The 20484-nt window shown below is 35.1% G+C and overlaps 1 protein-coding gene across 2 annotated transcripts in view; it reads right to left on the bottom strand.

Annotated features, from left to right (window-relative positions):
• The window catches only part of GSTCD (glutathione S-transferase C-terminal domain containing), a 132270-nt gene that overhangs the window by 12115 nt on the left and 99671 nt on the right, over positions 1–20484 (bottom strand). For both annotated transcript variants that reach the window (XM_025873670.2, XM_025873668.2), the window contains exons 6-8: positions 16828–16943; positions 16621–16665; positions 14501–14629 (exon numbers count right to left, since the gene is read on the bottom strand). In XM_025873670.2, the coding sequence (XP_025729455.2) occupies positions 14501–14629; positions 16621–16665; positions 16828–16943 (290 nt within the window). The remainder of the gene's footprint in view (positions 1–14500; positions 14630–16620; positions 16666–16827; positions 16944–20484) is intronic.

The raw sequence follows: 20484 nt of genomic DNA, 5'->3' as shown, positions 1-20484 counted from the left end.
ATTATTGGTGAAATCCATGAACTACTTTCAATGGGTTTATTTAAAAAGGAATAAAATTATGAATTGGAATCTAATTAGGGCTTCAATAATGCATTAAAAAACCTCTAAAAAGGATCTTAAGATGTTTTCAAAACAAATTCCTTAAATATATCTATATTGTGTCACAATCTAAAGTAGACAATTATGAAAATTATTGGACTAAATAAAGCAAAACAGGACCCTATGGAAAAAAATCTGATATGGGGATCTTAAAAAATAAAGCATTTTGTCAGAAAAATGCTCAGATCTCTGACAACTTCAGGGTAGGGAGGGGCTTTTAGAGTGAAGAGACTTTCTGGAAATTTCTGGATATGAGTATCATAAGCTAGATTCCCCTCTTAAACTGGAAAACCAAAAACAATGTTGTATTGGGAAGAAGAAAGCATGCTCTCTGCTCATCATCCTTCTGAATCTCCTCTCCATCTAGGCTTACATCAATCTAGAAGTCAACAATCCCTGTGGTTGTTGTCAATCCACTTTTCCTCTTTCACTCTGAAAATTGAGCCTAGGAAGGCGGCCGTTCAGTGAAGGCAGGCACTACTGGGTAATTGGGAGTGAAGAACTTTGATTTCTCATCTATTCCTTTTATTTAGTCAGTTTTGCAGAGTAAAAATCAGGCCAGTTATTTTCATGAGTAGCTGGAGAAAGCCTCACCATAAAAGTTATAAATGCATTTTCCCCTGAAGGGGAAGAAAAGACAACCAATACTCCCTGAGTGCCCTTTATGTGGGGCCACTATGCTGGGTAATGGCATGCAGATCTTTCTATGCTCACAACAGCCCTGAGTGATTTTATCTCTGTTTTAGAAGTAAGGAAACTAAGGCTCAGAGAAATTAAGAACATGCCCACAACAAAGCAGCTCCTGAGCGGCAGGATCCTGAACCCCATGCATTAATTATATCAAGCTGCTTCCCCGCAAAACTCTTTCAAGGCTCTTAAAGAAAACTTTAGACAATTTACTTTTATAAATCTCTCTTTACTTAGGTTCACATTCCTTTTGCTACATGCAAAAGAATGAGTTTATTTCCCTCATTTAAACAAAACAACTAAATTTAAGAACTATTTACACAATGGATTTTAGTCCTAAAAGGTTTTATTGCTTCATATGCTCCTAATTTCCATTGTTACCAAATGCCGGTCAGAAAGAACAGGCAAATAACGAAGAGAGATATAGATCAATGGAATGATTTGAATATGAACATTGAGCATAAAACAAAGGTGGCACTTTGGACCACTGGGAAAGAGATGGACTTTTAATTAATTTTTTTTAAGATTTTATTTTTAAGTAATCTCTATACCCAACGTGGGGATCGAACTTACAACCCGAAGATCAAGAGCTGCATGCTCTACCAACTGAGTCAGCCAGGTGCCCCAAAGATGGGCTTTTTAATAAGTGATGTTGGGTTAACCTGATAGCCATATGAAAAATTAAATTAGATCCTTTCCTCTCACCACACATAGTACATTTCAAGTGGATTAGAGATTTAAAATGCAAAACAACGACAACAACAACCATGAGTGAATTCCTCTATAACCTAGGGGAGTAGAAATACTTAACTATGTCTGAAATTCTACATACAATAAGGGATAAGGTTAAAAAAATTGACAGAAAATGAAAAAAAATGGCAAAGAAACAAAAACCATACATAAAAAGACAAATGACAAAGAGAAAAAAATTGGCAACTTAAAGCATTAACAAAAGGTTAATATCCCTTATACATAGCAAGTTTCTAAAAATAAAGAAAAGTATAATAATCTGATAGTAAATGGACAAGAGATTTGGAAAATTCAGAAACAAAAATATGCGAATATGTCTTAAACCAAAGTTGTCCAATATGGTTCAAAATAATAGAAGTATTTAAATTACATTAAGATATTACTTATCACCTATTAAAGTGGCAAAAATTCTAAAATTTGATGACAATCTAGGGTATGGTGAAACAGACAATGTCATACATTGCTGGTGGGAATATAAAAATGTCACAACCCCATGGAAGAGGAATTCAGCAATATCCAGCAAAATGACATGAGTAATTTGCGATCTCACTTCTAAAAATCTGTTCAAGGGATACACTGGCCAAAACATAAAAAGATTTATTCATTGAGGCAATACTTGAAATAACAACAAAATGGAAACAAGCCAATTTTCCATTGACAGAGGACTTGCGGCTTACTCTGAAGCTCTAAAAAGGAATGGGGAATATTTCCCTACATGGCCATGGTAGATATTATTAAATGAAAAATAATGTTAAAAATTGTCAAACTATTTTCAGTAATCATCATTGGTGTCTGTATTTTTGTTTTAGGACTCAAATATGTATATTGTGAGATAAAGCGAATAAGAAATTTGCTGATGCCATTAGGAAACAGATTTTTTTTAAGCACAGGAGAAAGAAGAAAGAGATATGAAATAGCTAAGTGAGGCTAAGTTAAAATCCCATGGTCCTGAATTTAAATTGGCAGTGTCAGTATGTACCCATGATGTTAAAAAAAAAAAAAAAATTGCCTTGCTAAGACCACAGTAGAGCCTGGAAACAAAGACCAAACCAGTAGCAATGACTATCCCCAGTACCTAAATTGTGGTAACCGAAATAGCATTTTCCTTTAAAAGAATTTAGAGCTGCATGGAGAAATAGCTGCTGCCAGGTAGGAGGCAGGAAATGCATAAGATGAGTTGGAACATTGTGTTATACTGAAAGCAGGAACACTATGACATACCACTGAAGTCCTATCAATAGGAGACTCAGGAGCTAACCTCAAGAGGCTCCCACTTAACAAATATGGGAATATCTGAGCATCAGATACATATAATCCTTAAGTGCAATAATAGTAAGTGTTTCAAACATTAAATTGATGAGTCAATAATTGTACTCAGGGAAAAAAAAAACTAGTCACTTTCAGTAGATAACCAACTCACTTTGAAAACCAGAAAATACAGGGAAAGAATCGAATTTTATCTGGCCTTTCCTAATGTACTGTACCTCTGCATAACCGAACAGTTAATAAAGGGAAGTAAATGAAGATGGAATGATAAGATTAAAAGAATATCGCCATTTTGCAATCCTTGCTAAAGTAATGGCGCTAAGGTCAATGATCACAAATGCTGCTGATGTTGCACAAGAGACAGCCAGACATAAGTGCCTACTGATAGAACACACCACCACCTTTGATGTATCCTTACCCCAAAGTAAACCTGATCTGATTATGTCTTTACAATCTAGATCTAACTACCAATCTCTAAGCAATCTCGGGAACAGAGTAATATGTGAAACAACACCAGGAGGATATGATCAGCAAAATCTAAATTGTGAGAAACTGTAAAGGAGAAATGACATGGTCATATAAACAATCTTTAAGGGAAAAAAAGAGACAGGGATGGTGTAGTAGGACGAGTGAGTCTACCTGCTCATACCTGAAACATGTCAACATGGCAAAAAGGATTTTTTTCAGATGTAATTAAGATTAAGAACCTTAAAATACCAAGATTATTCTGGATTTACAGGGGTGGGTTCAATTGAATCACATGAGGACTTCAAAGTAGAGAACTTTCTCAGACCGGAAGCAAGAGAGATGAGACACAAGGAAAAGTCAGAGATGTGAGGCATGAGAATGACTTGAACCACCATTGCTGGCTTTCACCAGTAGCTCTAGAGGCTGAGAATGAATACAGGCTGAACCAGCAAGGGAGTTGGAACCTTTATCCTGCAATGCATGGAACTAAATTCTACCAACAACCTGAACCATCCCAGAAGTGGATTTTCCCTCACAGCCTTTAGATAAGAGCCAAACCAAAGTAGAGGCTGACTTTGGCCTAATGACACCTGGAGCAGAGAAACTAGTTAAGCCCATCTGGATTTCTGATCTATAGAACTGTGAGATAACAAATTTGTGTTATTTTAAGCCGCCAAATTTATGGTCATTTTTTTTTTTGACAAGACAAATAGAAAACTAAAGCAGATGAAAACCTATAAATTTTAAGCCTTAAGATTCACATTAACCATTTCAATTTCTGTGTCTTATTTCAATCCTCATTAAAAGAAGTACACTGTAAAAAATCATGAGACAAATGATGTAGAGAGCTTCTACAGCAACACAAAGGTGATCTTGTTGAGTAATTTGCTGTTCTCTCTTATTAATCATTAAAGGCCTATAATTACTACTTAATCCTACCAATTGCAGAATTCATTCATTCAACAATCAACAGGCATTTTGTATATACTGGTATTATGGTAGTGACTGGGAATACAAAGGTCAAAAAAGATCCCTTTTGCATGCTCTGTCATAGTAACCACTGAATCCAAACTACTTAATATATTAATCAACTCAATCTAGGAATCATATAGGTTGAAACAACTCACAAAGTTCGTAAAATGTTTCTCTCTTGTGTGTGATTCACAGGGGATACAAAGAAGAGTAAAACACTACACATACAACAACACACAAACTGTACACAAACCTAATACAGGATAGAATATGTTAAGTGCCATTAAAAAAGTACAAACAAAGCATCACAGGAGCGACAGGAGATATTCAGATGGGGAAAATTCAGGAAGGGAGTCCTGGAGGAGGTGGCATTTTGAGGAGGGCCTTGCAGGGTAGAAAGGAGTTTAGAAAGCAAAGAAATAACAAGCCAGAGGCAAAAGAACAGATGGCATTTTCATGAAATAGGGAGTGATACTACTATTAGAAATAATATAAAATTTAACATTTATTGAGTAAGGTATTATGTTAAGTGCTTTCCATGTATTTATTCATTTAACACAATAACCCTATGAAATAAGTACTATTTTTTAAATTGACCTTTTTATTGTGGTAAAAATATACAAGATTTACCAGCTTAACCATTTTTAAGTGTACACATTGTTGTGAATCAGATCTCCAAAACTTTTTCATCTTGCCAAACTGAAACTCCATACCAACAGCAGCAACTTCCGTTTTCCCCTTCCCCTCAGCCCATGGTAACTACCATTCTACTTTCTGTTTCTATGCATGTGACTACCTTAGATACCTCATATAAGAGGAATCTTACAGTATTTATCTTTTTGTAACTGGCTTATTTCACTTAGCATCCTCAGTGTTCATCCAGGTTGTAGCATGACAAGACTTCCTTCTTTTTTAAGGCTAAATTATATATATATATATCACATTTTGTTTATATGTATATAATATATATATATCACATTTTGGCTAAATTATATATAATTTATATACATAAATTTATATATAATCACAACATATATATTATATATATCACATTTTGGCTAAATTATATATCTATATCTATATGCAGATATCTTTCACATTTTGTTTATCCACTCATTTGTCCATGGACATTTGAATTGCTTCCACCTCTTGGCTATTGGGAATAGTGCTGCTGTGAACAGGGGTATGCAAACATCTAAGTAGGTACTATTTTAAGATAAGGAAATTGAGGCCCACAGAGGGTAAGTAACTTGTTCCAGGTCACACAGCAAATCAAGGACCCTAACTCAGACAGTTCGGGGCCTCCATCCTAGATAACTACTCTTTACAAATACATCCCCAGTCTTTTTATTCATTTCATTGGTCCTACTATCTTCTGAAATTACAACAACATAGGGAATTAGCATATATTCAGTATCTGCTAGATGTCACAATCTTTACATTGATTTTTTGATTTAATAATTTAATTATTGTCTTAATTTAATATGTTAAGTGGCTCTTATTATCTCCATTTGCAATAACATGCCCAAAGTCACCTAGCCAGAAAGACCTGGTCTAAGGTCACAAGTGATGAAGCCAAGATTTAAACTCAAACTGCCTGATACCAAACTTTGTTCTAGTTCTCTATGTTCCCATTTGCTTCTTTCTGAAATGTAGGGAGTGAAAAGAAGTCATTGACTGGACTCCAGGCCTGGCTGTCACACTAACTTGTTATGCTCCTCTGTAGATAGAGATGGCTTCAACTGCTCCAACTGTAAAATGGGAAGATTGAACTGGATGATCTTTAAATTTGCCCAGCCCAATTAGGCTCAGAACCTTTGCTTCTCAAAGAAGGATTCTTTACCAAGTATCTTAGACAGTAGTAGGCGTGGTCCCAACAGTATACTCATGTTCTCTTCCAAACCCCTTTAAAAACTTTTGTGCAATTATATTATAGATAATCGGCTTTGAAGGCATGTAAAGTAATAACAAAGAGTCCCTTTATCTGTACATACTCTTCCACCCCCATAAGAACATCTGGCAACCAAAGCCAATGCTTTTCAGCTCACTGGTTTTCTTTCCTGAAATCTAGCACTTTTTTCTATATAATAAATATAGATTGCTACCCCTTGATTTATAAATATTAGACATTATCTATTGATTTTCCATTATGGAAGACGGTTTTGTTTTTGTGTGGTTTGGCTTGTTTGTTTTTTTACATTTACATCCTTTTCTCTTTTAGCATCCTCTTAATATTACCTCCAACTTTTAGTTAAGTATTTATGTAATGTTTTTATTATTGTTGCTTTGTATATATACTGTTCACTGCTGAGCTAAGTGTGTTGTATAATTTTCTTAAACATCCAAGCCTCTCCCTACCCAAAAGCTCTGTAAAATGCCTTATTATATAACTTTCCACTGTATGAAAATTACTAAGTAATCTACCAGTCTCATTTTTCTTTCCCGAGGACATCTTTCCTGGGCTTTCTGACCTTTAACTAATGACTCAATGCTTTCTGGGCCTTCTGCCTAGCTCTGGTCCTGAGATTCCCTTCGCCATCATAATGAGAATCCTCTTCACCTCCTTTTGTGTTAGATACCACTTATTCCTTTTTCTTATTTACTCTCTTGTGTTAGTGAAGCACATCTAGGAATTTCCTGAAGTACATTTCTTGAGATGTTAACATTTTCTTTATTACTTTCACACTTTTTAAAAAAATTTTGTATTAACATATAGTGTATTATTTATTTCAGGGGTACAGGTCTGTGATTCATCAGTCTTACACAATTCACAGCGCTCACCATAGTACCTACCCTCCCCAATATCCATCACCCAGCCACCCCATCCCTCCCACCCCCTCCACTCCAGCAACCCTCAGTTTGTTTCCTGAGATTAAGAGTCTCGGTTTGTCTCCCTCTCCAGTTTCGTCTTCTTTCATTTTTCCCTCCCTTCCTCTATGATCCTCTGTCTTGTTTCTCAAATTCCTCATATCAGTGAGATCATATGATACTTGTCTTTCTCTGATTGACTTATTTCGCTTAGCCTAATACACTCTAGTTCCATCCACGTCGTTGCAAATGGCAGGATTTCACTTTTTGATGGATGCATAATATTCCATTGCATATAAATACCACATTTTTTTTTAACCATTCATCTGTTGTTGGACTTCTAGGCTCTTTCCATAGTTTGGCTATTGTGTACATTGCTGCTATAAACATTGGGGTGCACATGCCCCTTCGGATCACTACATTGGTATCTTTGGGGTAAATACCCAGTAGTGCAATTGCTGGGTCATAGGGTACTCTATTTTCAACTTTTTGAGGAACCTCCATACTGTTTTCCAGAGTGGCTACACCAGCTTGCATTCCCACCTACAGGGTAGGAGGGTTCCCCTTTCTCCACATCCTCTCCAACATCTGTTGTTTCCTGACTTGTTAATTTTAGCCATTCTGACTGGTGTGCGGTGGTATCTCATTGAGGTTTTGATTTGAATTTCCCTGATGCGAAGTGATGTTTAGCACTTTTTCATGTGTCTGCTCGCCATTTGGATGTCTTCTTTGCAGAAATGTCTGTTCGTGTCTTCTGCCCATTTCTTGATTGGATTATTTGTTCTTTGGGTGTTGAGTTTGATGAGTTCTTTATAGATCTTGGATACTAGCCCTTTATCTGATATGTCACTTGCAAATATCTTCTCCCGTTCTGTTGGTTGTCTTTTGGTTTTGTTGATGTTTCCTTTGCTGTGCAAAAGCTTTTTATCTTGATGAAGTCCCAATAGTTCATTTTTGCCCTTGCTTTCCTTGCCTTTGGCGATAATTCTAGGAAGAACTTGCTGAGGCTGAGGTCGAAGAGGTTGCTGCCTGTGTTCTCAAGGATTTTGATGGATTCCAGTCTCACATGTAGGTCTTTCATCCATTTTGAGTCTATTTTTGGTGTGGTGTAAAGAAATGGTCCAGTTTCATTCTTCTGCATGTGGCTGTCCAATTTTCCCAACACCATTTGTTGAAGAGACTGTCTTTATTCCATTGGACATTCTTTCTTGCTTTGTCGAAGATGAGTTGACCATAGAGTTGAGGGTCCATTTCTGGGCTCTCTATTCTGTTCCATTGATTGATGTGTCTGTTTTTGTGCCAGTACCATACTGTCTTGATGATTACAGTTTTGTAATAGAACTTGAAGTCCAGACTTGTGATGCCACTGGCTCTGCTTTTCTTTTTCAACATTCCTCTGGCTATTTGGGGTCTTTTCTGGTTCCATACAAATTTTAGGATTTGTTCCATTTCTTTGAAAAAAGTGGATGGTATTTTGATAGGGATTGCATTAAATGTGTAGATTGCTCCAGGTAGCATAGACATTTTCACAATATTTGTTCTTCCAATCCATGGGCATAGAATGTTTTTCCATCTCTTTGTGTCTTCCTCAATTTTTTTCATGAGTATTCTATAGTTTTCTGAGTATAGATCCTTTGCCTCTTTGGTTAGATTTATTCCTAGGTATCTTATGGTTTTGGGTACAATTGTAAGTGGGATCGACTCCTTAATTTCTCTTTCTTCTGTCTTGTTGTTGGTGTATAGAAATGCCACTGATTTTTGTGCATTGATTTTATATCCTGCCACTTTACTGAATTCCTGTATGAGTTCTAGCAGTTTTGGGGTGGAGTCTTTTGGGTTTTCCACATAAAGTATCTTATCATCTGCAAAATGTGAGAGTTTCACTTCTTCTTTGCTGATTTTGATGCCTTTTATTTCTTTTTGTTGTCCCGATTGCTGAGGCTAGGATTTCTGTCACACTTTTTTTTTAATGCTTATTTCAGTTTCTATTTCTTTTTTTGTTCTACTTTTTTTTTTTTTAAAGATTTTATTTATTCATGAGAGACAGAGGAGGAGAGAGAGAGAAGCAGAGAGAGAAGCAGGCTCCCAAGGAGAAGGGAGCCCAATGCGGGACTCGATCCCAGGACCCCGGGATCATGACCTGAGCCGAAGGCAGACGCTTAACCATCTGAGCCACCCAGGCACCCTTTTTGTTCTACTTTTATAGGTGATGTCCTACACTTCATCTTTTAGATTTTCTACTTGTGCTTTTTTTTTTTCAATTTTAGTTAACGTATTTTTAATTTCCAGGAAGTTCCTTTTTGTTCTCTGTTGGTTCATTTTCTTTCCTTTTTCATTCTATCCTTGTTTTGTTCATGTAATATCTTCTCTGATCTCTCCATGGATGAGATCCTTTGTTATGTTTGTTGCTTTGGTTTCTATCTTCTGTTTCAGAAGTTTTCCACATTCGATATTCCTTGGCTGTCAGTTCATATTAAAGAATGAATCACTAAAAAGTTGACTGGAAGTACTGAATAAAAGACTTGAAGAGTGGTGGGCTTCACTAGTGACTGAGTGATCAGGTGGCTAGCTTTTTTTTTTTTTTTAATTACAGCTATAGTATCTGTAGTTATTTTCCCTGGGGACAGCTCTGATTCTTTTGATCTCTTTGATTGAGAACATGATTCCAGCTTCTGAAGTTCTGGAAGTAAGGGCAAATGGGGGGCGAGGGGGAAGAGATCCATCATTCAGTGTGCAGATTCTCACTGAGTTCTTGTTTTCAGGACAGCTCATCACCCTTGCCCTCCTCTGTGGCGAGCATCTCTGGCTCAGTTTCCTCATAGAATAAACTTCTAGTTCCTTGCAGGAGTCAGGGAGTGCACACAAGATGGAGGTAGGTTTCTGGGTCTCTAAATATTTTTTAATTAAACATGATTTCAGCTCTTCCTTATCCCCTTCCTCTGAGGTTTTTGGTATCCTGAATTCTTGATGTTTCCTCAGATTCGATGAGAGCAAAGTGACTTGCTTCCTGATAGTCACTTCCCCTCCTCATGCATTTAAGTTTGATCTTCCTCTTTTCTACTCAATAATTTACCATTTTTCTTCAGTCTGCTTTCTGCCTTCATTTATTATGGTTCAAATTACAGAATCTTCAATGTGGTTCATCAAAGATGGAGGATGAGTCTTCTGGTTTTTGTTCTCCTTGTTATTTGCGGGGTCTGATCTTTCTTGGAGAGAAGGGGTTTGAAATACCTCTGTCTGCTGTCTTCACGTGGGAAATCCTCCATTTTTGCCTTAATGATTTTTCAAAATTATGTCTGAGACTATACTTCCTCAAGTTTCTTTTCTTTTAAAAGAAGGATTATATAAATTACTCATCAAAGGTGTTACTGAATTACATTGTATAATTGCATATTTATTGCATTGTATACAATTACATTGTATAATTATATACTAACATACATAACTAGAAATGAGCTTGTCATTAAGCACTCAGCACTGATAAACCACAAACAATCATATTAAAAATTGTTATGGGTGAGATAGAAAAAGATAAATACATAACTCAAAAATAAACTGTTTTCAGATTTGGATATATATTGACAATATAGAAAATATTAACCAATACTGTTAGAAATCAGTACCTTATCACCTAGTTCAGAAGACTCTGTTACTGTTGGAATTACCCAGCTAAAACATTTTGCTAGGCAAGCTATTTAGCACTGATACAGTTTTTGTTTTTTTAATACAGTGTGTTTTTCCATAGTCATGGTCCTTTCTGCAATATTGTTTGAGAACGTGCATATTAATATACATTGTAAGTTAGGACTTAAAAAGCATAATCTTGTCAGTTTTCACAATAATGAAAATTATTTAACTTGCATTAGACCAGGAATTAATAGACCTCTTTTTAAAAAAAAGCCTTAAAAATCCATTTGTGAAGAAATTTTTTGTAAGTGTCCCTTTAAGGGTTGGTAATCTATACATACTGTCTTAGTTTGGGCTGTTATTAAAAAAAAAAAAAATCACCATACTGTGGGTGGCTTGAACAGCAGACATTTATTTCTCACAGTGCTGGAGACTGAGAAGTCTGAGATCAGGCTGCTGGCAGATCTAATGTCTAGTGAGGACCCCTTCCTGGCTTACAGATAGAGAGCTAGGAGAGGAAGCAAGCTCTCTCTTCTTACAAGGGCACCAATTCCATTTCAGGAGGGCTCCACCTTCACGACCTAATTCCCTCCCAGGGGCCCCACCTCCTAATTCCGTGACATTAAGGTTTAGGAATTCAACATATGAATTTTTTGAAAGAGGACACAAACATTCAACCCATAACATATACTTAGTTCTGGGTCATACAGCTACATATATTGAAACCGGGAGGGAAAAATACCTTCTTGGATGTTTCTTACTTTTGAAAACACTTTTATATTTTGCTCAGGACACTAATAGTCATTATAACCAAAATCAGAATGAGCCAATAACAAGGTATTTCTATAATAACTACTTGTTTTGAAAGAAAAAAATATATTTTATATGTTCAGAATTCTTTTAGATACCCTGTAATAATCCTTAGGGACAATTAGCCTTTCTTGGCTAAATAAACTATCTGTCTATCTCTATGAAATATTAAACACATACTTATTCTTCTATCTTTATTGCTTACCTTATCACAAATATAAAAGTAACATGTTAAATTTGAGGTATTTTGAAAATATGGAAAATAATAAAGAAAAAATATTATTACAGTGTATAGAGATAGCTACCTTTAAAAAAATCCATATTAGCATATTTCTCCCATCCTTTTTAAATGCAGAAATCACACTGCACACAGTAAAAGGAGGCCCAATTTACTGGGTACTTCTTAAATGGCAGACAACTTGCTAAGTGCTTCACATACATTGTATCAATATCCTATGAGCCAGGTGTTTTATGCCTAATCTGTATATGGAAAAATTGAGGATTAGTGATTTAAATAAGTTGCCCAGAGCCATACAGCTAGTAATTGGCCACACTGAGATTTTGGCACAAGGTTGCCCAATGTTAAAGTCCATATTCTTTACTATTATGTTTCTTTTCTTTACCATTATAACTAATTTTCCATGTCATTAATAAATCACTGCCAATATCATGTAAAGTAAAAAATGTAAAATTCCTGTACGATTAGGCTTGTCTCACGGAAGCTCTGCAGTCAATGAGTAATAATATATATATTTTTAATTTAATTAAATGGCAAAATTTAAGAGCAAAAATGGAATATCATTGTATAGAGACTTTGAATGTTTTTATAAGCTTATTAGGCATTTGTATTTCTAAAGATATATATTTCTCAAATAAGGACAATGTAAACCAGAAACTACAAGATGACTCTTTGGAACAAACACAGTATTATTACCTCACTGATTCTGGTTATATTGGGGAGGTACAGTAGTAGATGGACATGTTGGAAGACCTAATTAAAAGATCTGAAAATATCTAGATTTGTTCTCTTTCCTCATTTCAGATTAAACTAGTTTAACAAAGTTAGAAAATCAATTCATTTTTGCCTGCTATGGGTTGTATTAATGGAGGTAAGACTAATGATTAGTATTTTAATTCTGATATATATAAATGATTTGCTTAATGTTCCTAAAGATAGTTGATTCTAAGACTTTAAAATTCTCTCCTTAAAATCTGGTTTACATCATTATTTTTATATCTAAAGAAAAATAGTAAAAGAAAAAGGTATTTACTAAGCAAAGATAGATGCTAACTAAATCCTTATTTGAAATATCACAAAATCACGGATTAATGCAGCTTTAATGCATTTCCAATACTTAGTTATTCTGATTTCCTCTCTGGCTACACTACTTTCACTGTAATCTATTTAATACAAGAGTTGAAGCCACTGGTGCATTCAGTTTGATTTATCTAGTGACAAATACCTCAATTATCCTCCTAGGGAAAATTATTTTCTTGAGAGTAAATCTAATTTTGGTTTAATCCTCCAAGTAATTTTAATTCATTCTCTCTGTATCTTGACAAAAGTAATTATGAAAGAAAAAAGCCATTATGAATATACTATTATGAAATGTAGAGAAAGTATCACATCAAAAAAGACATACACATTTTCAGTTGGTGTTAGTGAATTATGACTTTGGAAGTTACAAGAATATGCCAGAATGATTTAGCACCTATAAACCACAGAAGGGTAAAGAGATGTATGGCTGAGAAGATGGGAATTTTGTGATTTGAGAGGTGAGTAAATGGGCTGCAATATCTTGCCACCTTAGTCTGCATGGTGTACTGGTAATATGGGCATTGACTTAATGGCTCATTGGCTTAATGGCTCATTTCTTAATGGAGAAGCTTTAAACTTTATGTCAACATTTATGTAAAATTTAAGTTGCACATAAATATATAGTTAATTTGAATTTGCTGTTTCAGATGTCTGCAATTTCCTTATTAACAGTTTACTTCTCTTCGTATAGGCTTGGCTTGAGATAACCAATCTAGATCATGTCTACAAAGGAAACAAATTGTATTCATTTTCACTGTAAAAGATAACACAAACCCCACAAATTTCCAGTAGTCGATATTAAGAAATGAACATCACTGGACAAAAATCATAAAACTACAAAAGTCTGAGATTCTGACAATGAAGAAGAGTTCCAGCTAGACCAGCCTATCATGTATGTTTTGTGAACACATACAGTTGGAAATGCAGATTAGCACAACCTTCCTACAAAGTGATTTGGCAAATGTATCAAAATCTTAAACAAGGCATAAGATATCCATCATAGTAATAATTACACATTATAACAACATGAAAAAAAATGATCAGTGAGTAGGGGAAAGATTTATGATAATGTTAAGTTAAAGCAAGATCTATATAGTATGATGTAAACGATGTTAACATATGTGTGAATATGCATTTGTATGTGTGCATAAATATATAAAGACCAAAGGTTTTTGACATTATTCATTTCTCAGTAGTGGAAATACTGGTGATTCTTCTTTGTATTATTATGTATTTTCTATATTGAGCATATGGTCCTTTAAAAATAAGAAAAAATTCTTTAAAACAAATACAAGGAATAACAGCCACATTTCTCTGTTTTTCTTTTCTTTCATTATCTTTTAAAAATGTAAAATAAACCAAGGAAGGTCATTGTTATTAGAATTCATTCGTTCATTCAATTGAGAACTATTTCCAAGCACTTGCTATATGTCAAACATGGTTTTAGGCACCAGGCATTCTGCAAGTGAGGAAAATAAAACTCGTGTCTGGGAGAGGAACAAATGTTACCTCTATCACGTAATGGTGAAGTGCTATGAATGAAATACTATTCATTAATATGCTATACTTTTAGAGATAGAAAACAAAAGTTATAAACTTATTTAGCAAAGAATATAAAAGTCTCTCCTTTAATTAATCTAAGGCATATAATTTTTCTTAATTAATTAAAGAAATTGAAATTGTTTGATTACTTACCCCAATATTAAACATCCCTGTAAAATACTCCATATTTGCTTGAATGAACCAAATGTTGCTTAAACCTAGTTCATCACTTCTCTTCTTAGCACGAATTAATGATAATTCCTTGTTTTCTATTAATGTAACCTAGATTTCACCCAGGAAACAATAGTACATTCAGTAACATAATTCAGATATTAGGGCAAAGTATTATTACTGTATAGCTTTAATGTAGAACATACTACACTGATCCTTATCCTGTGCTAGGAAGTATGCCAGATAATGTGGTATAAAAATGAACAAGGTCCTTGAACTCTTGGAGCTTAGAGAGGGAGTGATGTAAGTGCAACAGGCAATTATAATACAGTGATAAGTGTTTAATGGAAGACATTGTGTGTTATCAGAACACTCAGACTTGATGACTAAAGAAGGTTTTAGTCATTTAACATGGAGAATAACATACTAACCGAGGCCTAAAAAATGAATAGAAATCAGCTGGAGGAATGAAGGAGTGTTTCAGACAGAGAAAGAAACATGTGTGAAGGCCAAAGAGTGTGTTTGAAGAACTGAGAAAATTGGTGTAGCTGGGTCACAGTGTGTGGTGGTGATGGTGAATGTGGGGGCAGGGTGTGGAGGGTAGACGTGAGGCTGGAGAGGTGATAGGAGCCAGATCGTGTGATCAAAGAAGGTCCCAGTGCTGCCATGGATAGTATGGATTAGTGGGGGTGAGACAGAAGGAAGGGCAACCAGTTAGGAATCCAGGCCAACGAAGACTGGAAAGGATTACTTGTTTAGAAAGAGAAAAGTGGGCGGAATTGTCACTTTCATCACTATCATTCCTAGTTCTACCCTTATTTTGTCTTTATGCTTGTGTTTACAGAAAAAAATCTGTATGCCTTCGTATAAAAAACCTGTCAGAGTACACTTGGTATCAAAGGCTTTCCAGCCATTATTCTAGCCAAGATTTCCCCTTTAAAGGCTCAACATCTCTAAGTGTCCAGACTGTTGGGAAGGGGGGGGGGAAAGACACCATAACCCTAACTCTGCGTCTCCAGGGTTCTACTTTATGAGCTTGCTTCCTCTAACTCCAACCACCAAGTTGTTACTTTCCTTGATTACAAAACAGACACTTGCTAGCTTCCCCCAGGATTCCTTACTTATTTTGCCCTTTATTTTCAAAGAAAGGAAAAAAATAATACACCCTTACCCCCCAGCATCCTGTTATATGTCATTCTGGCCAGTCTATGGGTTCTTCCTCATCTTTTTCTTCTATAAGGAATCACTGTAATTATTTTGCACCTTCCAGAGAGTCCACGAGCAAAGAAACTGCCTCATTTGTTTTGTATTTTTTTTAAAAAGTCATCAAATTCTAGACTTTTACGCTAAAAGATGGTCACTGCAAAGACATGATTTCATATGGCAGAAGACTAAAAATAAACTTCTAACAAATGGTGGCAATGACTGCATAAATTCTGGTACATTTACTTAAAAACATAAAATGTAGTTAGATTTTGGTGATATTTTAATAATGATATTTAAAAGTATTTGCAATAGGGAAAAACAGTTATGCTACAATACTGAGTTAAAGCTGGTGACTAAAATTATATTTGCGTTTTTAGCATTTGCGGCAATAAGCATCCTCCTGAACAATGACTTAATGAGAACATGGGGAGAAAAGCATTTGATGGATGAGTGTGGTAAATTTGGAGTTTATTTTTTTCTTTAAGGAATTTTGTAATTGCTGTTACAATTTTGGTACAATGGATAAAAATCAAGATACCAAAAGAATATGCTCAACAAGTTTCAGGAGCTAGTATTTCCAGTATAAAATTCTGGGGACAATTAAACTAGTTTCACCACTAAGTATTTTATTTAACAACAGAATAGTTATTCCCTCTAAAACTTATTTTAAAATATAACCCTTTTATAAAAATTGAAAAATGTATTGTGATCCTACTTTACTTTTTTTAAAGATTTTTAGAAGTTTAGTTCAAAGAAAAAAAAAAAACTATCTGTGCCACATAATGTGACCTGAGTGAACAATTAATAAATTCAAAGAGCAGGGGTCAGACACAGACTCAGCGAACTGAACTGGATAGTTTTCCAGTGTTTCCTATTATGGGTTATTCAGATTTTACCTGGCACGATGGCAGCATGTGAGCAAGGACAATTCCAACATGGCCCTGGAAAAGGCAGAAAAAGAAACAAGTTAACTTTGGTCCCTAAGGCTTTTTTCTCATTCTGAGACAGTAGTCTTGCCAAATAAAAACATGAATTTGAATGTAATACAGTAAAGTCACATAGTCGGGGAAAGGCTAAAGAGAACAAAAGGAGGGATGTAATACCCCACCGCTGCAGAAATCCACAATTCTGTCACCAGGTTTGGCCTGATTTGCCACGACATAAACAAGGTTGTTTAACTGCTGCTGCTTCCTCAAAGCTCGATCACTGGACATTTTACCTGGGGAAGACAAGAGATGAAGACAATGAAATATTAGGCATCGTGGGGGAATAAGAAGGTACTCATAGAGTAGACCACCGGCATCCAGCAAGAGGGGTAAATGTGTAAATGAGTTCCAAATTCCACATCATCCACCATGAGAGGGACAGAGAACTGAAACCCAGAAATGAACTCTCTCTATGCTTATTTTTAGTTTTATTCATGTCCAACTTCTCTGTCAATAGCCATTGAAAAATGTCTTCTAGAGAGGAAACAATAAGTGAAATATTAATGGCAGAGTCATAAAGTGTTCAATAAATGTTTACTTGGTTGGATAAAAATTAACAGTAACAGTTCCTTCCCTCCATCCCTATCAGAGACAGATTGCAAAGACTACCTAATTTTAGCACATTGTTTAAATCTCCTTGGACAAAAGAGATCCATAACAAAAACATTTTCATTACTTAACTGGCACGCCCTTGAACTCTTAGTTTTTCTGGTTACGAATGTTGGAACATAGGTGTCACATTGTCTGAAATATATCAATAGTTAGTGTATTTAGAGAGAAATTAGATTTTACCATTTTGGCTTTGAAGCTTCTTTTCGTCATGAGTCAGACACAGAAATCTAATGCAATTAGAGATTAAAGATAGGGCATTTCCACGTATGAAATGCCTTGGGCCTAGCAGCATGAACATCTTAACTTTCCTTCAAAGCCACTAGTTAAATCCACGAAATAACTTCAGAAGAATGAATACAATTATTTGTTTTTACATATTTCACATGCAGCTTTTGTAAGAGCAAGATTAAGAAAATATAAGGGAGCAGATCTCATTGATATAGATAAAAGGCAAATCCAGATAATCTCTTGGCTTGATCAAAAATTATTTACAGTTACCAACGTTTCCCTGCTCCATTTTCACAGAAAAATAGCCTGGCTTTTTTCTTTTCTTCTCTTTTCTGTTTTCCTTCTTTCTTAGGTTACTGTAATAAAAACACTGGAAACCGTTTATTTTAGGAAAAAATAGAAAATATGAATAAAAAAATCTATATGAGAGAAAAAGATCCATAATCTAATAATTCAGAGCTAGTATCTTTGTATATGTATACTTCCAGCTGTATCCATAAATTCATAATGTTCTAGATGCATATAAAACCTTGTATATCAATCTTTCCATGTCAATGCATGTTTCTATGCTGTAAGTTTTAATGGCTGCATAGTATTCCATTGACCATATCTACCACACTTCTATAACAATCTATTGTAATAATGTGGTCGTCATCATACAGCTGAATCACTGTACACATTCTTAATTATTTAGCATGGCCTAATGTGAATTTCAAACCTCAAGGGCATTTAAATCAATAGTTTGGTGACTTCATTTATGAAGACTGTTTCATGTAGCTAGCTTTCCACTTTTCTCTAATAATATAATTGTGAAAAATTTAAACAAAATAAGTAAAAGCCCCCGTCATCCTACTAGGACAATTTTCAACACAGCAAAGTTGAAAGAATCTTACAGTGAATGTCTCTGACCTCCACTTAGATTCTACCACTACCAACTTACCATACTTGGTTTAATCACACTTCTGTTCATCTAACCATCTGTCTATCCATCCATTCATAAATCTGCCTTATTTTTTATGGCAATGCAATTCTGATTTGGAAGAGGAAGAGTAACAACAGGAAGGGGAGGAGAGTGGCAAAAAAAGAAAAGTATTTTTGAGCCCTGTCGGAAAGCTAGAGTCACAAATGCTGCTGCTTAATGGAGCCACCAAGAGGCAAGAAATGAACACAAACATTTTAGTCTTCCTTTTGTGGATTTCTTAACATTGCTTAGCCAAAGGATTTTCATAAAGTCAAAAGGAATTACCTTTTGTTAAGAATATGGAGAAAAGAAAATTTATTTAATGGAACAACTAGCTGGAAGTTTTGTACCATATTTCTATTACACATTTAGAATTATCTAACTTTCTTAGGTTTGCTTCAAAAGCAAATGTTGATGAAGATCTGTTTTTCTAAGATTGCATCTTTGCATATAAAGAATTCATGCTGATATGAAGGTTGAAGGCAAAGGTAATTTTCAGGGTTTGCTTAAATATACACCATTAAGTTCCACATAATATTCACAAATCAAGCTAAAAATATAGTAGCATGATGCTCAGAGGCTTTATGGAAAATCCACCTCAAATAAAGCATTCCTCCTCCCATTCCAGTTATGTAAATATTATGAAGCTCCTGGAAACATGAACAGGATCTCAAACACATTGAACAAAGTAAGAAAGTGGTATTTTGAGATATGGTATTAATTTAAAAATCCAGTCTACTTTCTATTTATATCCAACATTCTTCCGCCTAAGACACCACTTATAAGCATGAATTTACAATCTATTTTTAGTTTGACTAAAAATGCTGGTTCTTTAAGTGCTATCATAGAAAAAGAAACCCAAGAATTAAATGGTCAGATGTTTTAATACAAATGATTTCATTCTTTCTGTGATGTAATTCTCCCACAGTGAAGTCTTTCCCTTGTCTAATTCAAGTTAGGAGGAACCTGATTATTTAGACAACTTCAATGTTGTTTGCATTGCCCAAAAGGAAAATACAAAGGTAAAGGAATAAATTTTTAAGCAAAGGAAGAGCTATGTTAGAACATCGGCATCATTTATGTTCTATAGGGCAATAGACAGTGAAACGCAGGTCCCATCCCCAGGGTACCTACAGTTTTCATGCTTGGAATATCACTTGGGCACCTACTATGCTCAGTACCCGTCTATATGCTGAGGACACATCTCAAAGTGAGTAAAACATAGTTCCTGTCCTTAGGGAGCTAAGAGAGTATCTAAAGGAAGTTACGGGTGTTCGTTATTTGTAAACGTTATGTGCGCTGAAAATAAAGAACTAAATGAGACATCACAGAGGGCTTTACAGAGATTTGAGGCATTTCAGTTGAAGAGAAACTTACCAGACAGAATGGCAAGGGAAAGCATACTAAGAACAATATGACATATTTAGGGGAAAACCACAATTAGCTCATGTGCTTAAAAATGAGGATAGATGAAGAAATGATAGAATACAAGATAGATCTGAGGATATAGGCAAGACCAGATGGGAAAGAGCATTGCTTGTTATTTTGCCTCTCTCTGCTATAGAGAAACCAGGGCCTCATTTTAATAGTTAATGTGCTTCGAGCTCCTTAGACTCAAGTTTTACTTGAATAGACTGCACAGTTATTTTTACATTATTACATATTAAAGACGTTCTCTTATAATGCTAGCCTGCATCCTTTTTATTCAGGATAGAGTATATCCTCAAATCAAATCAGATTATTAATAGATTTCTCTGGCACATTCAACCTCAAATGATGCTAATTATCATTATGTCATTTAATTAAGAAAATGAAATAGAATCAACTCTTTGGAACTCATGGACTCATTTGGAACTCATTTGAACCCTGGTGTTCTAGATCAAGAAAGTCCTTGGGCTCCTTATTGGATATTCCTTCTCACTCCTTCCCAGGCTCTCTTCCCTTGGTATAGCTCTGAAATGCTATGCTCACTA

Source organism: Callorhinus ursinus, unplaced genomic scaffold (assembly GCF_003265705.2).
Source record: "Callorhinus ursinus isolate GAN/ISIS: 27379988/994484 unplaced genomic scaffold, GSC_fseal_2.0 scaffold4, whole genome shotgun sequence".
Lineage (NCBI taxonomy): Eukaryota > Metazoa > Chordata > Mammalia > Carnivora > Otariidae > Callorhinus > Callorhinus ursinus.
This window is presented reverse-complemented; position numbering and strand designations above follow the sequence as displayed.